At 36.7% G+C, this 25,256-nt stretch overlaps 2 protein-coding genes across 4 annotated transcripts in view; one reads left to right on the forward strand and one right to left on the reverse strand.

The window, feature by feature from the left end:
* The first annotated feature begins 978 nt into the window (after positions 1 to 978).
* LOC131332504 (oxysterol-binding protein-related protein 4C) lies at positions 979 to 19,484 on the forward strand. 3 transcript variants are annotated; one of them, XM_058366798.1, is made up of 7 exons: positions 979 to 1,201; positions 9,737 to 10,030; positions 13,005 to 13,250; positions 13,987 to 14,083; positions 16,495 to 16,786; positions 17,256 to 17,358; positions 19,070 to 19,484. In XM_058366798.1, exons 1-7 carry the CDS (start codon positions 1,199 to 1,201, stop codon positions 19,322 to 19,324), a joined length of 1,290 nt encoding a protein of 429 aa, XP_058222781.1. In that variant the 5' UTR covers positions 979 to 1,198; the 3' UTR covers positions 19,325 to 19,484. The 3 variants fall into 3 exon arrangements, with proteins under 3 accessions (XP_058222781.1, XP_058222789.1, XP_058222773.1); XM_058366806.1 differs by having other exon boundaries at positions 999 to 1,201; positions 9,800 to 10,030; XM_058366790.1 differs by lacking the exon at positions 979 to 1,201 and having other exon boundaries at positions 9,553 to 10,030.
* A 2,654-nt stretch (positions 19,485 to 22,138) lies between these two features.
* The window catches only part of LOC131308105 (uncharacterized), a 44,141-nt gene continuing 41,023 nt past the window's right edge, over positions 22,139 to 25,256 (reverse strand). The window contains exon 2 of the mRNA XM_058334924.1: positions 22,139 to 22,942. Coding sequence (XP_058190907.1) covers positions 22,356 to 22,931 — 576 coding nt within the window. The 5' untranslated portion in view covers positions 22,932 to 22,942 and the 3' untranslated portion in view covers positions 22,139 to 22,355. The remainder of the gene's footprint in view (positions 22,943 to 25,256) is intronic.

A 25,256-nucleotide genomic window follows, 5' to 3' on the forward strand; every position in this document is an offset into this window, starting at 1 on the left:
TTAATTTATCTTCATAATTTTAAGTACTTTAAATATTTTTTGAAGATGATAGCTTAGTTTGAAGCAAACCGTGGTTTAAACCGAAATTGAACCATATTTTAATGGTTTGGATTGGTTTGGTACTATAATTTTTGTGGGTTGGTTTGGTTTTCCAAATTCATAATCCATAGGTGTTGGTTTGGTTATTGGTTTACTATAAAATCGAACCAATCCAGACCATGCTCACCCCTAATTACACTAGTGTGTAGTTCAGATTTTGACTGTCTCGTAGTTTTGGATCGGAGATGATCCAAACCCTTTTTTTTCTAGTCGGCAGGAATGAAGATTCCTTATGATGCTATAAAAATAATAATCAAACAATGATTTTTTTGATAGAGAATTAAATATAATTAAGGTTTTTTTTTTTGCAAAAATTAGAAGTTGTATTGATGTTTATGCCTAACGGCACTTACAATACGAAATTCATTACAATTATCCTGGACAAAACTAAACTAATCGTCTAAATGATACAAAACGAGAAAAGTACAAGGCGATTAATGTCTTTCACCCCAACCTCAGGCATTGCCTGACGCACATTTTGTTGAAATTTCATATTTCCTTGCAGTCTTAAAAGGAGATAAAGTACTAGCCAAGAGAAAAAAAGACAACAAATAACTAGACAATCAGACGACTCCAATCAAGTATAAACGCGCCAATAAACTCTCAAAACTACAAAACTGATAAGCCACCATAAATTGCTCCAACAAATACATCATACCGAAGTAGTAGAGCACTGTTGACACGGATGCAATACGATAGCATGCAGTGGATCTGTTGAAGAGCACTATTGACACGGGGTGGTATGATTAAGTCAAAAGGCATCTGATAGAGCATACGATTGATCTATTTTAATTGTTGTTGTTTTTTTCAAAGTACAATTAAGTAAAGTACTTAAAGGTGTAATATAATATAGATAGAATAGCAGATACGCAATAACCCAATACGATTGGCCTTGCTCTCTCTCATCTGTGCTTTGCTTCCCATCGAAGCCTTTAAAAAGGTCTATTTTCTTCTTCTTTGTTTTGAACCCGGCCACAACTCATTCCAGAGACACCGGCCTCCTAAAACTCAGACCCCCTCTCTCTCTCTCTCTCTCTCTCTCTGTGGGCGCGCAAAGGCAGTCCCTCCTCTTCATCAGCAGGGACGTCCCTCCATACAAATGGTACACCCGTCTCTCCCTCTCTCTCTCTCTCTCTAAATTTGTGCATGATATTCTTAAAACCATTTTTCGGGTTTTCGATAGCGGTTTTCCGACCGTTAAATTTCGTAGTTGGTGTTCAAAATATGTTTACTTGGACACCACACCCATTATAATATTATTATAATATTACAATTCAGTTGCTGATAGGATAGTGACTTCAGCACTCCACGAATTATTTTCTGCACTTCAAAAAAGTAGTGCTCGAAAACCAACCACTATTCACTATATATGCAATTGAATTTTTGCACTCCGCTTTTAGAGTGTAAAATAGCAAGATATCCTGCCCTACAAATTCACCTCTTTATTTTTATATTTTTTTCTTAATATTGTATATATCAACAAAAGTTAGCGGGATATTAATAGGTTAGTCCACATAGGATTTCAGAGGCTATCTATAATCTTGAATCCCAAACACCCAAATATAGAGAAAGAGAGGAACCTACTTAAAAGAATTGAACGGCGGATTGAAGAATCCAATGGGTGCATATTAGCGTTGTGCCTGTACAATGTATGGAAAAATATATTAATTTTTGTTGAATATATTTGATTTCTTTTGCTTATGGTATAGTATAGTATAGATTATGCAGGCTTCTATTAGGCATCACATTTGGTCATACACACCTTCCTAAATAGACATCTCCATCTGCCATATGCTTATCCTTTTTTCTTTTTCTTTTTTGAATTTGTGTGTGAAAGCAAGAAGGGGAAAGTAGATTCTTGGGTATTTCACTTTAGATTTCGTTTCTTATTAATTGAACGTGATCCAAGACTTTTTGACAGCTTGCGCACGTCGATCTGTCAAGCGGAGTTTGGTCTAATAATTTAATTTAATTTAATCTATGTTTGTTAATTTGTGGCCTATTTTTATTTTTTTTTTGCATTCTTTTAATTTTTGGTCTAAATATTTATCTTCTCATATCCGTACAGATGAGAGAAATTAAAAAATAAAAAGTTATTAATGGAACTTGAAAAGGATTCGGTAAAGGTAAAAATAATCTATTTCAACTATTTTTTTTTGGCTTTCTAAAGCTTTTTGGGTAAGATAAATCCTTCTTGGTAAGATAAATAAATAATCTAAAAACCTTAACACAATTGAAAAAAAATTAGTTAGGTCAAACCCCTTAAATTTGTGATTCAAGCAATTGCCTCAAAACAAGCGCCGGCCGACCTTTTCTATTGTTATGAACTTATATGGTGCCTTTAAGTTTGGAACTTATTAAAGTATTTTTTATTTTTCGCAATTTTTTGTTTAGCTTTACAACATAATTTTAAAGGTTAATCGTTCGTCTCAACGAGATGAATCGGAAAAATATAAAAATATGGACCGATGTTAAAAAAAATCAAATAAGACGGCACTTAAGCACCAAAAGACAGCTGTTTGATACTTTTTGTCTTTAGTGAACTTTTTTGTGTTTTTTGTCATCAATTTGTACTTTTCAGACTCCTCTCGTCGAGACAGATGATTAATCCAAAAAAATCACGCAAATCTAACAAAATTAAGAAAAGACGAACAAAACACACGAAACGAAGAAATAAGTTAAGTTTAGAAGAACTCAGTAAGTATGAGTCCTTCAATTGCGCTTGCTACCGTGATTGATATGATTTGATGCTCTCAACGAGTTTGAAGAATTGTACGGTCCCGATCATTGAGGTGCCCCCCGATATACCCAAAACTTTTTGAACCGGACCCTCCAACAATTCTTTTGAAATCTATTATTGTAAAGTCCAGATTTTGTGTCATCACCATAGAGGGATTTAAGGGAGTAGTTTGGCCAAAAAGGAGAACAAAAACATAACAACAAAAAGGGAAAAAAATCCAAGGAAACAGATCGTAGGCTCTACGTTATCGTGAGGTTTTGGTGAAGTTTAAATTGTCGACTTCTATATGTGTTTGTCTTCAAGCTAGTACGGAGTATTTGTTTTTGAAGAAACCCAGTTCGTGAAAAAGATAAACAAGGTAGAGGAGTATATTGAAACATGCTCCACTAAACAAGCAATTTTCATGCCCCACACACTATAATTCTTCCTTTAGGATATTATATTGGAAAAGACTACAATACGCACTTTTTATTTGGGTGTGTATCATATGTACTCTCAAAATGTTATAAATTATAGAGAAAATGTTACGAATTGTATTGCTAAAAAGTTACGAATCGTATAAAGGTTATGAGATACACCAAAATGTTATCAATCATAATGAAAAGTTACGAATCGTACTGCTGAAAAGTTATGAATTCTAGAACAAAAGTTACGAAACACACTAAAATATTATGAATGAACCATAAAATATGTGCATATGGTACAATTTTTTAAAGGGTGTGTATTGTAGAATTTTCCATATTTTATAGATTTACATATTTGGGAATTTTTATTGATTTACCTTTATCTTGGCAATATTTATGAAACGACTCTCTGTGCATGAACCTATCAAGCTAGACACCTCATATGCTCACGTTTCGCTTGAATTTATAAACATTCAATAAAAAAGAGATTGAGCTTGACTTGTACTTTGTTTGAACAAGTCAAAAGTCAAGCCAAACTCAAGCCGAGCTCGATCTGTTTGATTCATTTAGCAGCCCTAACAATGTTACTTGTGCCTATAACCTCATCCATTTTTACACAGACTACACACCAGCCAGAATATCTATCACGAACCCAAGGGATTGGGACTCAGGGGCTCTATTGTCTCGGCTGAGTGGAGCTTGCTCTGGTCTCGCTTCAATGATAGGAAACGTTCACTTCGTAGAGATCATTAAGTACCTGATCAGAACACTTATAACTTGCCAATAATGGGTTTCAATGGATTTGATTTAGTGTTTCGGATTCAGTGTTTCGGATCCATTCTTTTCAAGATAAAAAATGTTCCGATCAGACTCTTAATGATATCCAATCGAGCTGATTTTTTGCAGAGTTGTTCTAGTCGACAAGCTCTTCCAAGTGAACATTTTCGATCATCAGAGCGAGATCGGAGCAGGTCCCGCTTGACCTGGACAACAGGTGGTCAAAGCCTGAGACTTAGGGCATCCACAGTGGTATAATCAAAAACCAATTGTTTTTAAAGTTAACAATGTTGGTGCAAAAAATGACTCACAATGGTATAATCAAACTTAGCAACATTCTTAGAAATAATTAAATTTTAGACTTTGAATAATCAAAACTAGCAATTTTTGTCAATAATCAAAATTTTGAATTTGAATTTTCCTCAAAATTTTACCCGCCAATACTTTCGGCCCAAATCTGTAAAGAGAGGAGAGAGTGTCAGAGTGTGTGGAAGTGGGCCCCCATAGTCCAGCTCAGAGCGGTACATTGTCGGTATGTGTGGTCGGTCCTTTATAGCATTATTGCTCTCTCTCTCTCTCTCTCTCTCTCTCTCTGTGGGCGCGTTATTGCAAAGGCAGTCCCTCCTCTTCACCAGCAGGGACGTCCCTCCATGGACCATACAAATGGTACACCTCTCTCTCTCTCTCTCAAAATTTGTGCATGATATTCTTAAAACCATTTTTCGGGTTTTCGATAGCGGTTTTACTGCTGTTAAATTTCTTGGTTGGTGTTAAAAGTATGTTTACTTGGGCACCACATCTACTATAATATTACGATTCCGTGGCTGATAGGATAGTAACTTTAGCACTCTACGAATTATTCTCTGCACTTCAAAAAAGTAGTGCTCGAAAACCAACTACTATTCACTATATATGCAATTGAATTTTTGCACTCCGCTTTTAGAGTGTAAAATAGTAAGATATCCTGCCTACAAATTCACCTCTTTATTTTTATATTTTTTTCTCAATATTGTATATATCAACAGAAGTTAGCGGTATGTTAATAGGTTAGTCCACAAAGGATTTCAGAGGCTATCCATAACCTTGAATTCCAAACACCCAAATATAGAGAAAGAGAGGAACCTACTTAAAAGAATTGAACAGCCGATTGAAGAATCCAATGGGCGCATATTAGCGTTGTGCCTGCACAATGTACGGAAAAACATATATTAATTTTTGTTGAATATATTTGATTTCTTTTGCTTATAGTATAGTATAGATAGATTATGCAGGCCTCTATTAGGCATCACATTTGGTCATACACACCTTCCTAAATAGACATCTCTATCTGCAATATGCTTATCCTTCGTTTTTTTTTTTTGAATTTGTGTGTGAAAGCAAGAAGGGGAAAATAGATTCTTGGGTATTTCACTTTAGATTTCGTTTCTTATTAATTGAACGTGATCCAAGACTTTTTGACAGCTTGCGCACGTCGATCTGTCAAGCGGAGTTTCGTCTAATAATTTAATTTAATTTAATCTGTGTTTGTTAATTTGTGACATTTTTTTTGTCTTGCATTCTTTTAATTTTTGGTCTAAATATTTATCTTCTCATATCTGTATCGATGAGAGAAATTAAAAAATAAAAAATTATTAATGGAACTTGAAAAGGATTCGGTAAAGGTAAAAATAATCTATTTCAACTATTTTTTTGGCTTTCTAAAGCTTTTTGGGTAAGATAAATCCTTATAAATAAATAATCTAAAAACCTTAACACAATTGAAAAAAAAATTAGTTAGGTCAAACCCCTTAAATTTTTGATTCAAGCAACCGCCTCAAAACAAGCGCCGGCCGACCTTTTCTATTGTTATGAACTTATATGGTGCCTTTAAGTTTGGAACTTATTTAAGTATTTTTTACTTTTCGCAATTTTTTGTTTAGCTTTTCGACATAATTTTAGGGGTTAATCCTTCGTCTCAACGAGATGAATCGGAAAAATATAAAAATATGGACCGATGATAAAAAAAATCAAATAAGACGGCACTTAAGCTCCAAAAGACAGCTGTTTGATACTTTTTCGTCTTTAGTGAACTTTTTTGTGCTTTTTGTCATCAATTTGTACTTTTCAGACTCCTTTCGTCTAGACATATGATTAATCCAAAAAAATCACGCAAATTTAAAAAAATTCAGAAAAGACGAACAAAACACACAAAACGAAGAAATAAGTTAAGTTTAGAAGAACTCAATAAGTATGAGTCCTTCAATTGCGCTTGCTACCGTGATTGATATGATTTGATGCTCTCAACGAGTTTGAAGAATTGTACGGTCCCGATCATTGAGGTGCCCCCGATATACCCAAAACTTTTTGAACCGGACCCTCCAACAATTCTTTTGAAAGCTATTATTGTAAAGTCCAGATTTTGTGTCATCACCATAGAGGGATTTAAGGGAGTAGTTTGGCCAAAAAGGAGAACAAAAACATAACAACAAAAAGGGAAAAAAATCCAAGGAAACAGATCATAGGCTCTACGTTATCGTGAGGTTTTGGTGAAGTTTAAATTGTCGACTTCTATATGTATTTGTCTTCAAGCTAGTATTTGTTTTTGAAGAAACCCAATTCGTGAAAAAGATAAACAAGGTAGAGGAGTATATTGAAACATGCTCCACTAAACAAGCAATTTTCATCCCCCATTGTTTACCAATTTTTTCCTCAATCGAAATTGACAGAAATTTCGGGAAACAAAGCCAACAACAAAAATAAGGGCGAATGTGGCCATGTCTCCACAAGACGGATCCGTGGTTCCACGCCGTATTTCAGGACTTCACCGGAAGAGAAATGGCAGTCGAGTCAAATGTGAGATTAAGAACGAAATTGAAGACAAATGAAAGAGACTTCCATTAATCTTCAACGATTGATCTATCGCCGTGAGCGACACATCGAAGATCCTAAGTTAAGCTTAGAATTTGAAATTCTACTCCTACTCCTAATTATAACCCGAATGGGTTAGTAGTGCCAAAAATTAAGACAAATAAAGATAGACTTTGATTTGTTGGAGAGGAATTACAATGAAGTCTTAAAAGACTATTTATAGAAAACAACAAACGTAGGAAATAACTTCCTAACTTCTCCACTAGTCTTCATTCAATCTTTTGCTTCCACTTGTCAAAATAACTTCCCACTTCCCTTCAAATGTGTAGGAGCATGACAAGTGTTCTTTTAACTTCCACATGTGTAGGAGCAAGCCAAGTGTCCTGCATGCAAATAAAAATAATAAAAGGAATACTAATATTAGTTCTAATATTAATATGAATACTTAATAATAATAAAATATGAAGCATTCTCATAATTGCCACCTTTCGGTCGATCATCGACAGGCGGTGAAATATGGTGTAAACACCCACACACTATAATTCATACTTTAGGATATTATATAGGGAAAGACTACAATACACACTCTTTTATTTGGGTGTGTATTATATGCATCCCCCAAAATATTATGAATTATAGAGAAAATGTTACGAATCGTATTGCTAAAAAGTTACGAATCGTATAAAGATTATGAGATACACCAAAATGTTATCAATCATAATGAAAATGTTACGAATCGTATTGCTGAAAAGTTATGAATTCTAGAATAAAAGTTACGAAACACGCTAAAATGTTATGAATGAACCATAAAATATGTGCATATGGTACACTCTTTTAAAAGATGTGTATTGTAGAATTTTCTATATTTTATAGATTTACATATCTGGGAATTTTTATTGATTGCTCACAGTTCGCTTGAATTTATAAACATTCAATAAAAAGAGATTGAGCTTGACTTGTACTTTGTTTGAACAAGCCAAAAGTCAAGCCAAGCTCGAGCCGAGCTCAAGCTGTTTGATTCATTTAGTAGCCCTAACAATGTTACTTGTGCCTATAACCTCATCCATTTCTACACAAACTACACACCAGCAAGAATATCTATCACGAACCCAAAGGATCGGGACTCAGGGGCTCTACTGTCTCGGCCGAGTGGAGCTTGCTCTGGTCTTGCTTCGATGATAGGAAACATTCACTTCGTAGAGATCATTAAGTGCCTGATAAGAACACTTATAACTTGCCAATAATGGGTTCCAATGGATTTAATTTAGTGTTTCGGATCCATTCTTTTCAAGATAAAAAATGTTCCGATCAGACACTTAATGATATCCAATCGAGTTGATTTTTCGCAGAGTTGTTCTAGTCAATGAGCTCTTTGAAGTGAACATTTTCGATCATCAGAGCGAGATCGGAGCAGGTCTCGCTTGGCCTGGACAGCAGGTGGTTAAAACCTGAGACTTAGGGCATCCACAGTGGTATAATCAAAAGCCAATTGTTTTTAAAGTTAACAATATTTGTGCAAAAAATGACTCACAATGGTATAATCAAACTTAGCAACATTCTTAGAAATAATCAAATTTTGGACTTTGGATAATCAAAACTAGCAATTTTTTTCAATAATCAAAATTTGTGGATCCCACACCACAGCAGTTAATTGGTTCCAAAATTTGTATACACGTTTGTTTCAACTGGTATTTTCTTCTTCTCTTCTTCGCCTGCTCTATATCTTCTTCACTTTACTCACATACTGTTTCTCTTTCTTTCCCTCCAAAAGTGAAGTTCATATATCTCTATCATCTATAATTTAACACATCGTCGCCGGATTAAGATATTTCACAATTGTTTCCTGTTTCTATTTTATTCCTTTTTTGTTCCTTCCCTATGGTTGAGAACATGAAGAACATTGCATTCTTTTCCAAATTCAAGAACATGTTTGATTTTTTTTGGAAGATTAAGAGAGTGGTAGATTTGTGATATTAGTTTAGTTAGATAAGTTACATGAATAAGGGGAAAAAATTGGTGTTGTTTATTTTGGTTATAGATTAGAAGTGATCATTGTGAATCTCAACATTATTAAGTTTAACAACCTCTTAAATAAATAATCAAAAGCTGATATGTCAACTTTTAATTATTCATTTTTGATTATACCACTATAGATGGCCTTAGGAGTTTGCTCCATGCTAAGCTCTTAGATTCAAAACCTCCTAGGTATTATCAATTCATGTGGGGCTAATCCATATGAAACTTCGCTTCGGCTTTAATCTGGCTTTCGCAAGCGGACAAGGGATTAGGTCCCAAGATTAGTCGAGGTGCGCGTAAACTGACCCTGACACTTACCCAAAAAAAACTGGCCCTAATAGTATAAATTTACAATATTTACTGTTATTTTATTTCACCAGTCTCTCCTTTCTATTCTTTCCCCCCCAAATCAAACAATGAAATCAGAATTTTATTTTAAAATTTCCCTCTTCTCCCGTTCCAAGCAAAATGTCAAATTAAGTGCAACATTTATACATAAGTATATTTCATAGTTTTTGGCCGGCCCATAAATAAAAAATGTAACTAATAATAGAAAAAAGGGTGGTGGACATCGGTTACGGGAGCATGCATTTTTTTTCCAATATTGCATCAGGAGGAGAGAAATTTATTCGCGGGTACAATTTCTTTATGGCAGCCATTAATTGCGACCGTCTAAAAATATTCTGAATGATTCGAATTTTAATAAAAAATTTCGAAGAAAGATGTGAATCCGTAAACAACTTCTCCTACTATTTAAAAAAATTCTTTTTGCATGAAATATTTGCTTCAATTCTTGGTTAGATTGGGATTTTTAGGCTCTGATTTGGGTTTTGATGATTGATTGATGCCTCAGTTGAATTGTACTACTACTACTACTCCGACGAGCACATTATGTGGTGGTAAAGGTGTGGCGCAGGTGAAGCGAGAGGAGGAGGAGGAGGCGATTGTGAAGGAGGCCAGTAGGGGTGGCAGTAGTAATAACTCAAACACTACTACTAGTAATAGGAAGAGGAAGGCTGTGGTATTAACAGCGCCGTTGAAGTTAGAAGGAGAAGGAGGCGACGAATACAGAGCCCCTAATATCCTCCAACGCGTTCTCGGTCTCTTGAAGAATGTCCGCCCTGGAACTGACCTCACCCGTTTCCAGGCAAGTTTAATTCTTGCCTCTTTTTTGTTTTTGTTTCTACTATTAAAGAGGCATGTTCTATGCTGCTAGCTACTACATGCCTATGCGTTTATACGAGGCTCGGTTTGGACGATGGATGACATGTCAGTAATCTCAAGGAGGAATGAGAATGTGATAATGTCATATTTTTATATGATTCTTACGTTTGGAACTGCCTAGAATGGGAATGTGATTCCCGATTGAATATTCAATCAGGAATCACATTCCCAATTTAAGTAGGAATGTGATCCCTCCTCATCAGTCATCCCCGTGAGAATTATAGATTCCTGGCTCAATCCATAACGAAGGAAATGTTTGACTGTGGTAAATTTCCAGAATAACTGTTTACTGGATGAGATTACTGAATTGATACAAATGCCGGTATAGAATTACCATGGGTATCGAATTACTAGGAATTCGATTCTTGGTCATCAAATTCCTAGCCTAAAGGGAATTTAACACTTTTGGGGTGATCGTCAATTTTGAGATTGACTTCAATTTTCCTAAATTACCCTTGCATAAGTACTCTTTTGTCCTCTCACATCACAGATTTCATTACATTAATCTCAATGGAAGATTTTTCGCTTTCCCTCTCCTCCATAATACGATTTGCACTCGCATCTCATGTACCTGGGCATCTAGTATGTACATATGTGTACACATATGTATGTATGTGATTTGAGTAGGCTATTGGCAAGCGCTGACTAATTGTATGTACATGTCCTCCATATCAACCACATGATGTTGCATACATATAGGAATGTGTGATTCTTGTTCCTTTGCCTGCCTTGTGTGTATATATGCGAGATACATAAGGGTTTTGGATAATGACATTTCTATTTATGCTTTCACTGGGCTCAAGAACTGCTATGTTATTTTGCATTTGAATCCAACCTTGAATTTTGTACACTGTTGAAGAAAGGAACTTTGAAGGAGAGTACAAACTGATTTGAGTTTAATGACAGATATGGGGCATAAGCGTAACTGTAGGATTCAAATGTCATTGCATGAAGTAGAAGCCAAAAACCAAACCGAGCCTTATGTTAAGTCCCAATCATTGGGGTCTCAAGAAAGAAGGAAAGATAAAATGAAGTCAATTTTGAATCAAGGTGGGATGAATTAACAAAGTGAGAGCTTTAAGAAATTACATGCTTAGCAAAATCTCTAATGCCTTGTTTTGAGTTTAGACTTGTGGCCAGATTTGTGGAGAGAGAAATAATGACATATAATAAAGTAGAGTCTTGTTATTTTTCTCTTTTATATTTTTTGATTGGGTGAGGACAATAAGAAGAAAATGAGCATTGGTCTATTAAGAAAAAATATAAATTCTTTGCCAGGTTACCTACCCCGTGATGAAGTTGCTTTTTTGTATACGTGGGATGTGTTGCACCAAATCCATCTTTACAGTTCTGATTGGCATGGTTTGGTTTTAAGTGTATGATTTTGAAGTTATTGGAACGGATGAAGGTAAAGCTTGATAAGAAGTTTGATATTAAGCCCAATACGTGTGTCCTTGACACCTCCTACCCTTGTTTTAGGGATCCGCCATTGGCTCCCCTGCAAGCCCCACCCTTCCCCCTTTCCCCTTCCCACTAGCCTGCCCCACCCTCCTACTCTCACTTGCCCGCCCCACTGCTCTAACACAGAACCACTTTAAATAAACACTTATACTACCTGTATTTCGTGTGCAACTCACATGTTAATTTGCATCCAAATGACCACTTAAAATTTTAGGGCGTTCTGGTGTTGTATGGATGATGTACATTGTGACTTGACCATGTATTAGTCAGTTGATCGTCATAGTATTTACTAATGATTGTTTTCCAATTCATTGCATAGAGAATGTAGCCAACAAGGCTAAATTAACCATGCCTCACACTTTAGCCAGTACTGCCCAGACTAACTTGCACTTTTATAGCTAACAATGCAAATCTTGACTTGACACAAACTACTAATAATTGGCCAAAGTTGAGGAGCATATAATCAAATTCATACTTGTTTATTGAGCTATAAATCTGTAGCTAAGATGCCTCAGGCTGTTGAAGATTTAAAGTTTCAGCACATGTACAACATGTTTGATGGCTGGAAATCTTCTTCAATTTAATGGAGGTTTATCTCAAATACAGCTTCAATCCTCTGTCAATAGAAGACGTAATCCATGCAGTTGGATGGGATCACCAAGAAAAAGAGAGTGAGGAATTGTGTCTTGTGTGGGATAGGGGTTTGAGGGATTTCTAATCTCCTTAAATATTAAAACTGCTGCCCATAGACGTAGGCAATTGCCAAAGCACGTAAAATCTTTTCTCTGGGTTTGTTTGTGCTTATGTATTTGGCCTAGAGTCTGATGCAGGCTTTAGTACTCTAGGAGTCGTGATTTGACAACTGAACCCTTTTTGTGTGCTCTACGAACAATCTTTTTGTTTTGTCCAGTTTTCACCAACACAAAACATGTAGACCTTCATGCAGATTATAAAGAATTCATTCATGTTCTATACCATCAGCGTGGCTGATAAAAAAAAAGATATGGCATGGCTTTTGTGAAGGAAATACACACACATTACAAAATAGGAGGAGTATACCTATCTTTGGGGGAAAAAATAGAGAAGGTTAAAATGATTGAAGCTCTAGACTCTAGAGTGTGGAGGTTGAGATGTACTCTCCCTTATCTAGCTCTAAGCTCCAAAATTTTTCTTAAATTTTAGAAGGTCTTTGCATTGTGCTATCCTACAGAAGAAGGCATGCCCATGTATTATTTAACGATTCTGTGTTCTCTCTCTCTCTCTCTCTGATATTTATGCTTCCAGAAAGGTATACAGAGTTGGGACCATCAGGGTTTTTTTTTTGATATCAGCATACACTTACTGTATATCAATAGTAGATTGTTTGCAATAGCTTTGGTTTGAGCCATGCTGATGGTCAGATTGATTTTACTCTTTTTCTATCCCGACAAGTTCAGATGCCGCCAATCTTCAACATCCCCAAGACAATGCTTCAGGTTTATGGGGAGTCAGTTTATTGCGTTGGTAAAGATCTGTTGGGTCAGTGTGCCAATGGGAGGAATCCCGTTGACAGGTTTATATCTGTTGTTGCATGGAACATATCTACACTACGCCCTCTGATGTTTGGGGTTGCTCCGTACAATCCCATTCTTGGAGAGACTCACCATGTCTCTAGGGGCACCCTGAACGTACTGTGTGAACAGGTATTTGCTGTAGCCCTTTAATTCTCACTTCTATTTTCTTATATAACTAGTCCACCGGCATGGGGAGGGTGAAACTTGAGGTTCTAAAGATCTCTATTGCACTCGTTTGGAACTACTCCACCAGCATGCGAGACTGCTACTGAATAACTCTAAAAGGAGTCGTATCTGTATCACACCTTTAGTGGATACTATATTTGTGGTATTTGTGGCACACTCGTGCATTCATACTGATACTTCCTATACCTGTCCATAGTTACTTGTGGATACTCTGTTGTGTATCCCAATTTTGATGAAGTTGAGATTGTTACTTTTCTCAGACTACATTGTTTGGATAGGACAAATGAACCTTTTACTAGTATTTTGGTCACTGCTTATAGAACAAGAAGTAGTGATATAATAGGAATATCGTACTTTTTGAGAGGACGCCGATTTGACAAATCCTTAAAATAGCATAAAGGTGTGCATGCTTAAATGATACTTTTCGAGACTGGTTACTAGCTCTTCAACGCGTGCCTAATTCCGAAGTCGGTCTTACCAAGCGACACTTTTAGGCTAGGTTACTCAGACAAGCCTAGCTCAGTAGGTCGCGTCGAGCTTGGAAGGAACTTGAGCTTTTCCAATCTTAACCAACAAGAACTGGAAATAGGGAAAATAGGCATTACGCATTGGCTAAACTATTTCCCACTTCTCATTCTTGATTTTCATAAAATGTCTGAATTGTGTATTGTGCTTATAGGTTTCTCATCACCCACCGGTATCTTCAGTTCATGCAACCGATGATGACAATGGAATTGAAATGATATGGTGCCATCATATTGTCCCGAAATTCAATGGTATTCAAATTTCTATCTTTGCTCTCAATGATAAATTCTATCCTTTGTGTTCAGATGACTACTCATTTTCTGCAACACTAGACCTGTTTTCAACTATTTTGGCATAGGAAATCATTCACAAGGGACCTGAATTTGTAGTTCTCGTGGGTTTATGCTCACTTAGACAAGATCAAACATGCTTAGAGGGTCTTGACATAACTGCTAAGAAGCGCAAAAACTTCTACGAGGTGCGATGTTCGACAGATGCTGACTCGCTAGACACTTGATGTCAGACCCACATCCCAAACGTGTCCTCATCTCTTCCAAAACTTTACCTATCTAGGTCCTTCGGACACTCAAGAGGGACATTTCCATCACTTAAAGACACGTGAAATACGTTGGATTTTGGAAGAAACTGTTGGTTCCAATACTACAATTGGTTTCAATACTAAATTTGAAATAACTTGCATTTGTATCTATCAAAACTCCTGTCCTCTGAAACTATGAATATTGGGATTCCTTAAGCTTAAAGACTGCCAACTTTCTTTATGGAAATTGAGAAAGCTGTCTAAAACAGATGCCTGGTCTGTTAGCTTATTCTTCTTTCCAAATATGTCAAGCGCGAAAAATGATATCCCACTATTTTGAAGCGTCAATGTACAAATGCATAAGCTTATTTGGAATGGTCAAAGGTGAAGAAATATTGGCGTAAAGTTACATGTTGTCTTGTCCCTGCTGTGTGGCATCATTTGTTAAACATTAATGTGATGGCATGTCCTGATTTTTAAGGCGGAAAATTCAGTTTTCTATTTGTCCATTGATCTTTAGGATGTTAGTTTTAGCTTTATTTCACTAAATATGTTGTTCTTTCAATTGTTTTTGACCTAATTCCACTTAAAATCAGCCCCTTTCCACAAGATCCTTTTTCAGTGGACTAGAATATGCCTTTGTTTCAAGATCGACTGAAAACATACAGATTCTGGAGTTTATGGTACTATCAGACACTGTTGTTGATTCTCTTTCATTGCATTGAAACAAATTAACATTTTGGTTTCATGCTTATGACTTCATCCGTACATGTCAAACTATTTTGATGTTTGCTAAGATCATTGGTTAACAAAGGGAATTAGGATTTAATAGTGGCGTCTTCTGCGTGGCAGTCCAAACATATAGGCGGATCATTAGAAATTATGTTTGGTACGCAGATATATTTGCGAATGGAGTTGCTGGCACTTCATCGTTCTGTTAGAACATGATTCTATAGATTTTAATTGATCACTACAATCAGGAACATGTGAATGGTCTTGAATGGTTGTGTGAATTGAAAATGGTTTTCACGCAAAAGCAGTATGTCGAATTGGAGTGTCGATGGATGGGGTAATGTTTCTTTTTAGTTCCAAATACTTTTTAAATGTTATCAGCAGTACCACTATGACCTAAAAGCTATAGTAACGGGAAATTGGCTCCGCATGTTTGTTGATGCAATTCAGACATGTTCTACTTGGTTTTATCCTTCTTAATATTGGAGTGAATGATGGCTCTTCTGCTTGTGTCCTTGTACTTCTTCTTCCAGATCAGTTATGTACATTTCCTTTCTCTGACACAGAATGTAATAGCCTAAACGCAGTTAAAATGAGTTCCATTATCCGGAATAAATTGGAATACCTTAAAAAAACACAAGGCAGAGATAGTTACCTCCTTACTGAAATAAGATGTTATAGGTCATCAGATATCAACATCTTTTATCTGACATTAGTTTGTGTTATGTTTGAATCTTGGATTAAGGGTGGAAAAGAAAAACAAAGTAAAAAGATACAAAGAGATGATGAAGTGACAGAACGTATGTTTCTTTTGATCAGATTAGGAAAATGAGAAGAGAAAATGTAGATGCAGATATTTTGGAAAAATGCTGCTTCATTTTTTTTGTCAGCTACTACCGAAGAAGGGAATTTTTATAAGCAATTTCGTTCATGTTGGATTTTCCTTTCTTTTGAGCTGGTAATGTTTTTTGAGTCACTTTAAATGAAATCAGTCTTAATGGGGCTACTCTGACTCGATCATCGCTCTTGTTGGTTTTGCTCCCGACTTATAATGTAAGATCCAGGAATAATGTTAATATTGTTATGCTGTTACATTAAGTGCTAGTCAATTCATAATTATGAAACATGTTATTTGGATACGTCATTGAAAGAGTAAGCTGTAACTTAATAGCGTCTTATATGATAACATTTGTACCCATCATAAACAGCCCAAAGCCCGTCCAGTTTGTGACCATCAGGAACATAATTGTTTTTCATTTTCTGATTATACCTGTCCCAGCTTCGTTTTCTTCGCTTAGATAGTCAGTTCAAGCCTTGGGTATTTTATTTTCCCTTGTATAATGAGTTGGTGAGTAGGTGGTTAATTTTATTCTTCCCAAATATATTTCACAGGTGCTTCAGTAGAATCTGTGGTTAATGGTCAAAGGGAGCTGAAACTCCTGAATAGGGGTGAAAACTATGTGGTAGGCACTCCTAATCTTCTAATAAGGTTTCTCCCAATGCCTGGTGTTTATTGGTCGGGCAACATCAGAATCCACTGTCAAGAAACTGGCCTTGAAGCTGAGTTATGTTTTGGAGGCAGTTCTTTTCTAGGCCGCAGAGCAAATCAGAGATCAGTCAGAGGAAAGATATTTATGGCATCATCAAGGAAGACAATTTATGAGGTTAATGGCCACTGGGACAGGTAATTTCTTTTTCAGGTGTCTATTTCGAGCATGCTTTCCTTGGTTGTGTTTCTATGATTTGGTTTAGTTTGTATAAGAAGCTTTTCATTGACATTTTTTTTTAAAGAGGAACTGATGTTTAGTTTATTATGCAAATTTTTTGAGGTTGTTTGTTAGTAGGGGCTGTTATGGAGTGGAGATAAGTGTATATTTCAGTCAGATTATTTGCTCTGGCAAAATACGGGGTGGACTACTATCCTGTGTTGCCTAAGATCTGTTACCATACTTTTCTTTTTGAACGGCGTTACCATACTTTTCTTAGAAGATTTATTCTTTTTCATATGGCCAAACAAGATAAATTTATGTTCTATCGTGTGTGTTCCAACCAAAAGTTTGTATTTAGAGATGGACTCAACTAAAGAGAGCTACGTCCTTTAGTTTCTCACGATAGCATTTTTTTTAACTTTGGATTTTAGTCTGAATTTGCAGAGCTGTCACAGTTAAGGATGTCAGCAATGGGAAACTTACAGTGATCTACGATGCCCCAACTGTGCTTTCCGGACTTAAAACTCCAATCCTAAAAGATCCAGAGGTAATATAATACTATCTTTTTTTCTGTATTGAGCTTCTTTTGCGGGTTGCCAATCAGATACGCAGCCACCTCACACTCCCCACTCAAACTTCTCAGATCATTATTATTTGTGGATTCCTGTGAAAAATTATTGCTATCCATCACTTTGCCTTTGAAATTGCTTGTTTCTTGAACCTATATTTTTGCAATGTTTATTGAAAGAAGTCAGACCATAAACACTAAACTTACTGGGTCCATTAATGGTTGTAATTCGTGAATTAGTCATATATAACTAAGTGTATACTCACAGCACGGGACACCGGAAAAATTTCTTATGGTTTACCATGCCTACAGGCTACAATGTTATGCGTAGTTTTTTTTTTTTCTTTGAACCACATGCAAATATTAGATAGTAAAAAGTAAACGTGATAAATTGTAAGAAAAAACAATTTTGAAAAATGATTAATTTTGGAGACTTCAATGAGAACAAAATAGGAATTGTCAACTTGTTGGAAATATAATTGGCCACAAAGTGACTTGAGGAAGTGAATTATGAAATGGTGGGGGAAGAAAACGGAATGAGATGAGAGAAGTGGTGGACAATAAATGAGTGATTTGGGGAAGTGGAAGAATGGAGGAAGAAAGAGTGTGAAATGAGAGAAGTAGAGAGTGATGTGGATTTTTGTGTAATTTTTTTATATAGTATACGTAGATGCATACGTCAAAAGCAATAGATTGACGTCGTGATCATCTATTGTGTCCAAACAATTCAAGAGAAATAAATATACCGAGGAATACTCTAATTGTAATATCTGGATATACACACTACATGATTTTTTTTTGGCTAATGTACTTGTTATTTTTGCGATTTAGGCACGTATCAAACCTGTACTTTAATGATGTCCCCACTGGCGTAGAATATGGCTGCGCCACTGGCTCCACTCATATCACAATCCACATTGATGGAAGACCAGATTTAGGTCGATAAATGGTGCCAAGAATTTTGGCTACGCCACTGGTGCCAATGTCATGTACTTATGCTATTGCTGATAATTTTTGGCTTAAACATTTTGAATCATGTTATTAGGCTTTTCATCCTAGTTCCTGGTCTAGTAGGCTATTTGGGGTGTTAAAAGATGTACCAAAGCCAACCATGTTCCCATGGGTGTCGGGGTGATGCGGTAGAATAGAGAGTAGAGGCCCCGAGGTAGTGTACCCCTTATCCACGTGTAGGATGCTCTTTGTCCGCTTATGAACTTATTTCTGCTTGGGCTCTTTGGTTCCAGAATAACCATAATCCTGTTTGATTGTTAGATTAGAGCATGGGATAGGATTACAAACCCATTGGTGTACATTTCTGGTGTTCATTCAGATGCAACAATTTAGCGGAGGGATTGCTTTACCAATTGACCAGTCATCTCGCAAAAGCGTTTGATAATGGATACTGAGGTGGCTAGTATTGGCAATCCGTTACATAGATACATAATTTCATTGGACTATATAATCCCTTAACACTAGTCCGGGCAAAGAACAGAGCTTAGATGCATTTGCTAAATTCGAAATTCTCTGTGTAGGGATGATGCTCAACTTTCTTTGCTTTTGGACTGACCAAGTTTTACAAACTTCAAGGGCTTGTTTGTTTAACGAGACTGATAGTGAACGGATATTCAATTCATATGATACGTGAATGAAATTAATATGAAATTTTTATTGTGCTTGTTTTTGGCTGCAGGGCTTGTGGCCAAGTGAGTCAGCTGTAGTGTGGGCTGAGGTAAGTCAAAACATCCTGAGCAAATGCTGGGAGAAAGCAAGGGAAGCAAAGACAGCAGTTGAGGAGAGAGAGAGGGATATGTTAAGAGAGAGAAAGGCAAAGGGAGAAACTTGGGTTCCTAAGCATTTCACAGTCTCTTACAGCAAGGAAGGTGGGTGGACTTGCTTACCGAACCAGAGGTTGGTCCCACCAGCCCCAATTGTTGTCCCTTTTTGAGTTATTTGTGTTTTGCAAGCTAGGAATAAGTAGGTTACCAGAAAAGGCATTCATTCTCATCTGGGTACAGTTTACTTGGGGTATACATTCAGTTATACTAGTAGCTCTCCAAACTCCCAACTGTAAAATGTTTTAATATTAGTGTGCCCAGTTTGGAAAATCACTTGTTTGTTTGGTTTGTTGATTAAGATTGAGAGTGATTTTTGTGAGAAAGTAGTTCCCTTGTAACCAATAATTGGTTGGTACAATAGGCCAGCACTTGAATTAACGTTCAATTTTTTAATTCAAGCCTCCATAGCTGTTAGGTGGGCTAAACATACTCTTTAACGCTTGTTGTGCGTGGTGAGATTTTAGATGCAGCCCTGACATAGCTATGGTGGGCTTCACTACAGATGGCTATTTGGTGCGCTACACATAGTCGTTAATGCTCGTTGTTTAAAACTTAGGTGTCCGGATCCGTTTACGCGCACCTCGATTAATCTTGCAGCCAGGGGGTGATTAAAGCCAAAACTGATCCCAAAGGAATTGATATCACTAAGGAGTTTTTGAATCTGAGACCTTAATTAGGAGGGAGCAAATCCTAAGTCTCACGTCTTGACCACCAACTAATCCCGTTAGTGAATCAAGGTTTTCTAGTCCTTGCATAATTAGAGCTCACTGGTGCATGAATCAAAAAAAGAGACTACTGGCAATGGATTTGAAGAAATGTGATGAAAAACCCCAAGGTGGGTGTGCACATAGGCCACATGAAGTGTGAAGTGCGCGCGCGCGTATGAAGACGTGCCAGTTTAGCTCTTTAAATGTTTAGGCTGCCTTGTGTGATTCCTAATGATGAAAATGTGACTCAAAGCCTTAGCGGTAAATTTGGAAGGATCTCCAGAAGAGCGTAAACGATTTCGAAATGCGTTTTAGAATGAATTTGTAAAACACAGGGTGAAAATGCAATTTTCGTCTGTGTGGGCTATCACAGCTGTATCTCCACGATCGATGTACTTCTAAGAGCATCTCCAATCCACCTCTATTTCTTCAAAATAGAGGATGGATGGGACACATTGAGGGGAAATTTTGTAATTTATTTCATTTTTTTTTCACTTTTTGTACTTTTTGGGAGAATCTTTGAGGGACCCACCGTCCTTTTTAGAGTTTGGTCCTCCAAAAGTAAATTTGGTCCTCTAAAAATGGAGGACCAAAAGTAAATTTGGAGTACAAAATTCCTCCAAACTCTAAAAAGGACGGTGGGTCCCTCAAAAATTCTCCCAAAAAAGTACAAAAAGTGAAGAAAAAATGAAATAAATTACAAAATCTCCCCTCAATGTGTTATATCCATCCTCTATTTTGGATGGATTGGAGATGCTCTAACACTACTCACGCGTGGTAAGACTTAGCTTTAGCCCCGGCGTAGGTGTCATGGAGTCCTTTACAGATAGTGGTGTAATGTAACGGGACAATATTTTCTGGTGGAGTAACATACATGCACTTTCATTTTAGTGTACCAAAAAAAATGATCGTTCCCATGACTGCGTAATCAGGACACTACCCAATAGATCATGCCGCTACAATATATGTCTTCCTTAGCACCAAATTCCTCAAAAAACCTATAAATAGATGCTCATATCCGCTATAATTTTCATCTAGAAATCATCTAAGATACCCTGGAGAATACGTTGGGAGCCACTCGTATATTTCAAAAGTACTTCCTCCGTTTCAAAACAGCGGTGCTACAGTTCCCGACCGAAGGGATCCCGACCAAATCCCGATATATATAAAAAAATAGAGTGTTTAGATCGGCTACTTACACACATCGGATGCCGTTGATTCTGGCGAAGGCCCACTTGGTTTTTTTTTATAGAATTTTTGGACCGCTTGGATTAGCCTTCCGGTGGCCGGAGTGGGCGCGGCAAGCTGTCGGGATCCCTTCGGTCAGGAATCTTAGACTTTCTAGTTTCAAAATGTGTATGGTCCGCAAAATGATTACTTAAAAATAATAGTACAGTTTTTTTGAGGAAAAAAATTCTAACTTTTTTCGACAATTTATCATATACCAATGAGTTCTTTTAATTTATGAAAAAATGTTGAATTTTCCCATGGAAAAATTGTATTACTTTTAAATTGCGGACCAGACAAATATTTTGGGTAGTATATTCTTGAGAGCTTAGCTAGTAGAGATATTTTGAGAAAAATATAAGAAGAATTTTTACCGGGTTCATATAAAATCTCTGTTCTTTTATTTATCGTTGCGCAAAATTAGTAAGGATAGGAGTGTCTTTATCAGAAAAAACGTATTTACAGGCCTTTCCGTGTATTCGCATTTACGGAGCCAAATTGCGTGCGTCCAAAGTGTATTGGACGGTCTGAATTGTAAAAAACCTATTCGCGTGAATAGTTAAACTCTTCCAGCGAATAGTTTTTTTGAAATCTAGACCGTCCAATGCCGAAATGGACGGCTGTGATTGCGCAGCTCTGTGACAAACGTGTTCACGGAGCCTCCGTGAAAAAGTTTCTCATCTTTGATATAATGTCGTGTTGACAATAAAATAAAATAAAAAAGAAAGTTCATTCACAAAAAAGAATACGCAAATCATTATCCTTTTAAAATACTGATCCATTGATGCGGCCTTGCTCGGTTAAAGGTTTTAGATTTTGAATTCTAATCATCATCCTATTTCTCTCTAATCATCACACTCATTTTTTTTTATCTCTCTCCAATCATTACTCTTATTTTCGATCATTATTCTATTTTTCTCTACACTCATTGCCTACAAATTCAAATCCAAAATTCCAAAACGAACAGAGCCGCAATATCTCAACCAAATGGAGATCGAATAGAAGAATGTACAACATTAATCTCAATACCATTCATGGGATACACTAAGGATATATACTTCTTATTAATCCACTTATCCAATCTCGGAATTATTAAGTATATGCTTAATAATTGACCATTTGCCCCCTCAAAGTATATTCATCAAATTGTACAAACAGATATACTGTAGATCACTTAAGTATAAATATTATCTACCTCACTCTCCTTCTATTTCGAAATCTCCAACTCCAAATGCTTTTCTCGTAAATCCGACTCGCTTCTCCGGCCAAACGACTTCTCTCTAATGGTGTCCAAAACTGGTTTCCATGACCGCGCCTTGGGCGACGTCTGCAGACCATACGCAGTCAAACCACATTCGGGCTCTGCCCTAGCGGGTGACCCGGAAAACCGGTTTGGACTTCTGGCCGGTGAAGTCCAAACCGGGCTCGACCCCGACTTGGAATTCCTCAATGGTGACTTACTAGCTTGGGACTGGCTAGTTTTGGCAATCTTGTTGAGCTTTCTTGCAATAGCGGCCAAGTCCATTGGAGAGACATCGGACTGAATCGTGGAGTATGGTATCAAGAAGTAAACATGGCCCGGTTCAAGCGTCGTACAAGGTTTGAGTGGACTAGGCCCACCGGATGCAAGTTGAGCCCGTGTGCAAACAAAATGCCTCTTGGGGTTTCCGGTTACTTCGCTGGCGGTAACCGGATACCCAAAGTCCTCCACATAGCCATTTAAGTGTACAACTCTAATGGTTTCCAATGGAGGTGGTGAGCTGCAAGAGAAACAGCAACCCATATTGTTTCTCTCTCTCTCTCTCTAAAAAAGCTTGGGGAGAGAGAGAGATATACGGAGTATATACTAATCAGTCCGAAACACACTATTTAAATTGGTTGGATTGGTCATAAATAGGAGACAAGTTGATTAACCCGTCGTCCTACCAATAGAAAATGAAACGGCTGCCGGCCAACTACTGTCTTTCCAAAAGTCAAATACTGTTTGATACATGGACTCCACCGTCGGCATTAGCCGATCGGGAGATGCTGCCAAGCGGGGCTACTTAGTAGTGGTGCCGAGCGGCCGATTTAGCCATTCATCATGGGAATCGACGGCTCGGATTTTGACTTAACAATGGACAGTTTAGATCTGTATACACTCAGATTCAATTCGAACCGTCCGTGCCGAGATAAACTACCGGATGGCGCTTGGCACCCTGCTTGGCGGGGGTGCTTGGCTTAGCCCCTCAAAATTTCTATACTCCCCACCAAAAATTTCCTCCGGGCCTTCGGTGGACTCATACTAGATCTACATAGCTGCTCAAAACCATTCATTTCGTAGATCTCATGGAAAAGAATATCTATGCAAAAAATTAATAACTTTTTCGAACGTTGATAAACACTTTATCAAGTACTAAATTTTTTTTTGAACATAACAAGGAATATATGGTTTGACAATATAGATGTGTTAAAGTTTAAAATTTTCAATTATAGAACAAAAAACGATTTGTTTTTTAGGGACCATATCGATCTCCGATCAAATTGGGTTTTGTAGAAATATAGTTATCGTCAAACTTGCGTAATGAACGGTTCGGATCATTCATTACATCTAAGTTGATGTACACGCGAGAGAGATTGTTTGGAGGGACATTGGTAGATGGAGTATCAATGGAGTTGAGTTGATCCCCTCCACCATCACCTATCACCGTGACTTGGTGGGCCAAACCCCATCAATTGGACTCATTCCTCAGGCATGACAAATTTTTTAGCTCAAATCGTTAATGCCGTGGGGTAAGGGGCGGGGGCGGGGGCGTTGGTTGAAGATGGTGACTTTGGTTTTTAATGTTCATAATCCTTTGAATTTTTAATAAAAGTTTTTTGGGATAATTTTTCTATAATTTTTAACTGTTAGTAAATTATTCTTCAATCTGGAGACTCTTTTTTCAATATGGCGTTTCAAGAAAGGAATGCCAAGGGCAAGGTATGCTAATTTCATGGAGGTGTCAGGTGTGCATATCAACATAGTAGAGATATCAAGTTGAACTTACTATTAACAAAAAATAAAAAAGAAGAAGACAAGTTGTACATACCAAAAAAGAAAAAATAAAAGACGAGTTCTCTCTCTACATGGTTTTTGATTATGGACCATTGTGGAACTTCAAATTGTTAATATTAGCAACCCTTAATTTGAAAACCAAAAGATGAAGTGACAAGTTTTGATTATCCAATTTTGTGTATGCCATTGAAAATACCCTTAATTGTTTAATAACCTTACGGTATGGCCATAAAATGTCAAAGTTTATAGGAAAAACCTTGGACTTATTAGCAGAGGACTTGAAAAGTGGCCAAAGTAAACGATATCTCGTTCACGTGTGAGAAATGGCAATGAACCTCCTTTGATTGTTATATTACTGATACTCCAAATCGAAAATTGTATGTTCAAACATGTGATGGAATAAGCCTAAAGTAACTTATATCTAAAATTCACCCTTTCTAATAATAAAAAGCAATAAAAAAAACTATCAACTCTCACTTATTTTCAATTAATTTTTTTTTTACCCATTAGAAAATTTGCTTTGAAAAAAAAAAAAGGACAACATTTATTAGTAGCCCTTTATTTTTTACTCATTGGAAGAATAGTTTCGGTCAAAAATGACAAATTTATTACTATTGAGTCTTAAAAAAAAAGTCCATTACTAAAAATGGTGAATTTGTCAATATAAGCCACTTTTGGTTGATTCCATCCCGTGTTTATTGAAATCACAGGGATTTTATAATCATTTCTCATATGTAAAAAGAGTATCTGCAATTAAGAAAAACTTCATAAATGTCGTATCTGCCAATGGAATTGAACTGATTCCCTCTTCAATAGTCTAACAAAACAAAGCCCCACGCCTCAGATAGCTAGGTTTATTTTTGTGTTAGCTAACAACAAAGAGCAAGTGTGAGAACCCCTTTTCCCACGTTAAAATGAAAGCGAAAAACAAATGTAATTTAGACCTTTTACGCTCTATATATCCCCATATTCCTCTACCATTATGTGAACCCAAGTTTAAAAAATATCGAATCAAAAATGAATCCTTCTACAAAAGTTGACAGATGTTACAGGGGATAAATGAAGAGTTCT

Source organism: Rhododendron vialii, chromosome 1a (assembly GCF_030253575.1).
Source record: "Rhododendron vialii isolate Sample 1 chromosome 1a, ASM3025357v1".
In the NCBI taxonomy this organism is placed as follows: Eukaryota; Viridiplantae; Streptophyta; class Magnoliopsida; order Ericales; family Ericaceae; genus Rhododendron; species Rhododendron vialii.

Bases quoted from the DNA above. Each gene is read 5' to 3' on its own strand.
- LOC131332504 (XM_058366790.1), top strand. From the start codon at position 9,728: ATGCCTCAGTTGAATTGTACTACTACTACTACTCCGACGAGCACATTA. The intron at 14,084-16,494 runs GTATTCAAATTT...TATATTTCACAG, and splicing joins TATTGTCCCGAAATTCAATG to GTGCTTCAGTAGAATCTGTG. The intron at 17,359-19,069 runs GTAATATAATAC...TTTTGGCTGCAG, and splicing joins CAATCCTAAAAGATCCAGAG to GGCTTGTGGCCAAGTGAGTC.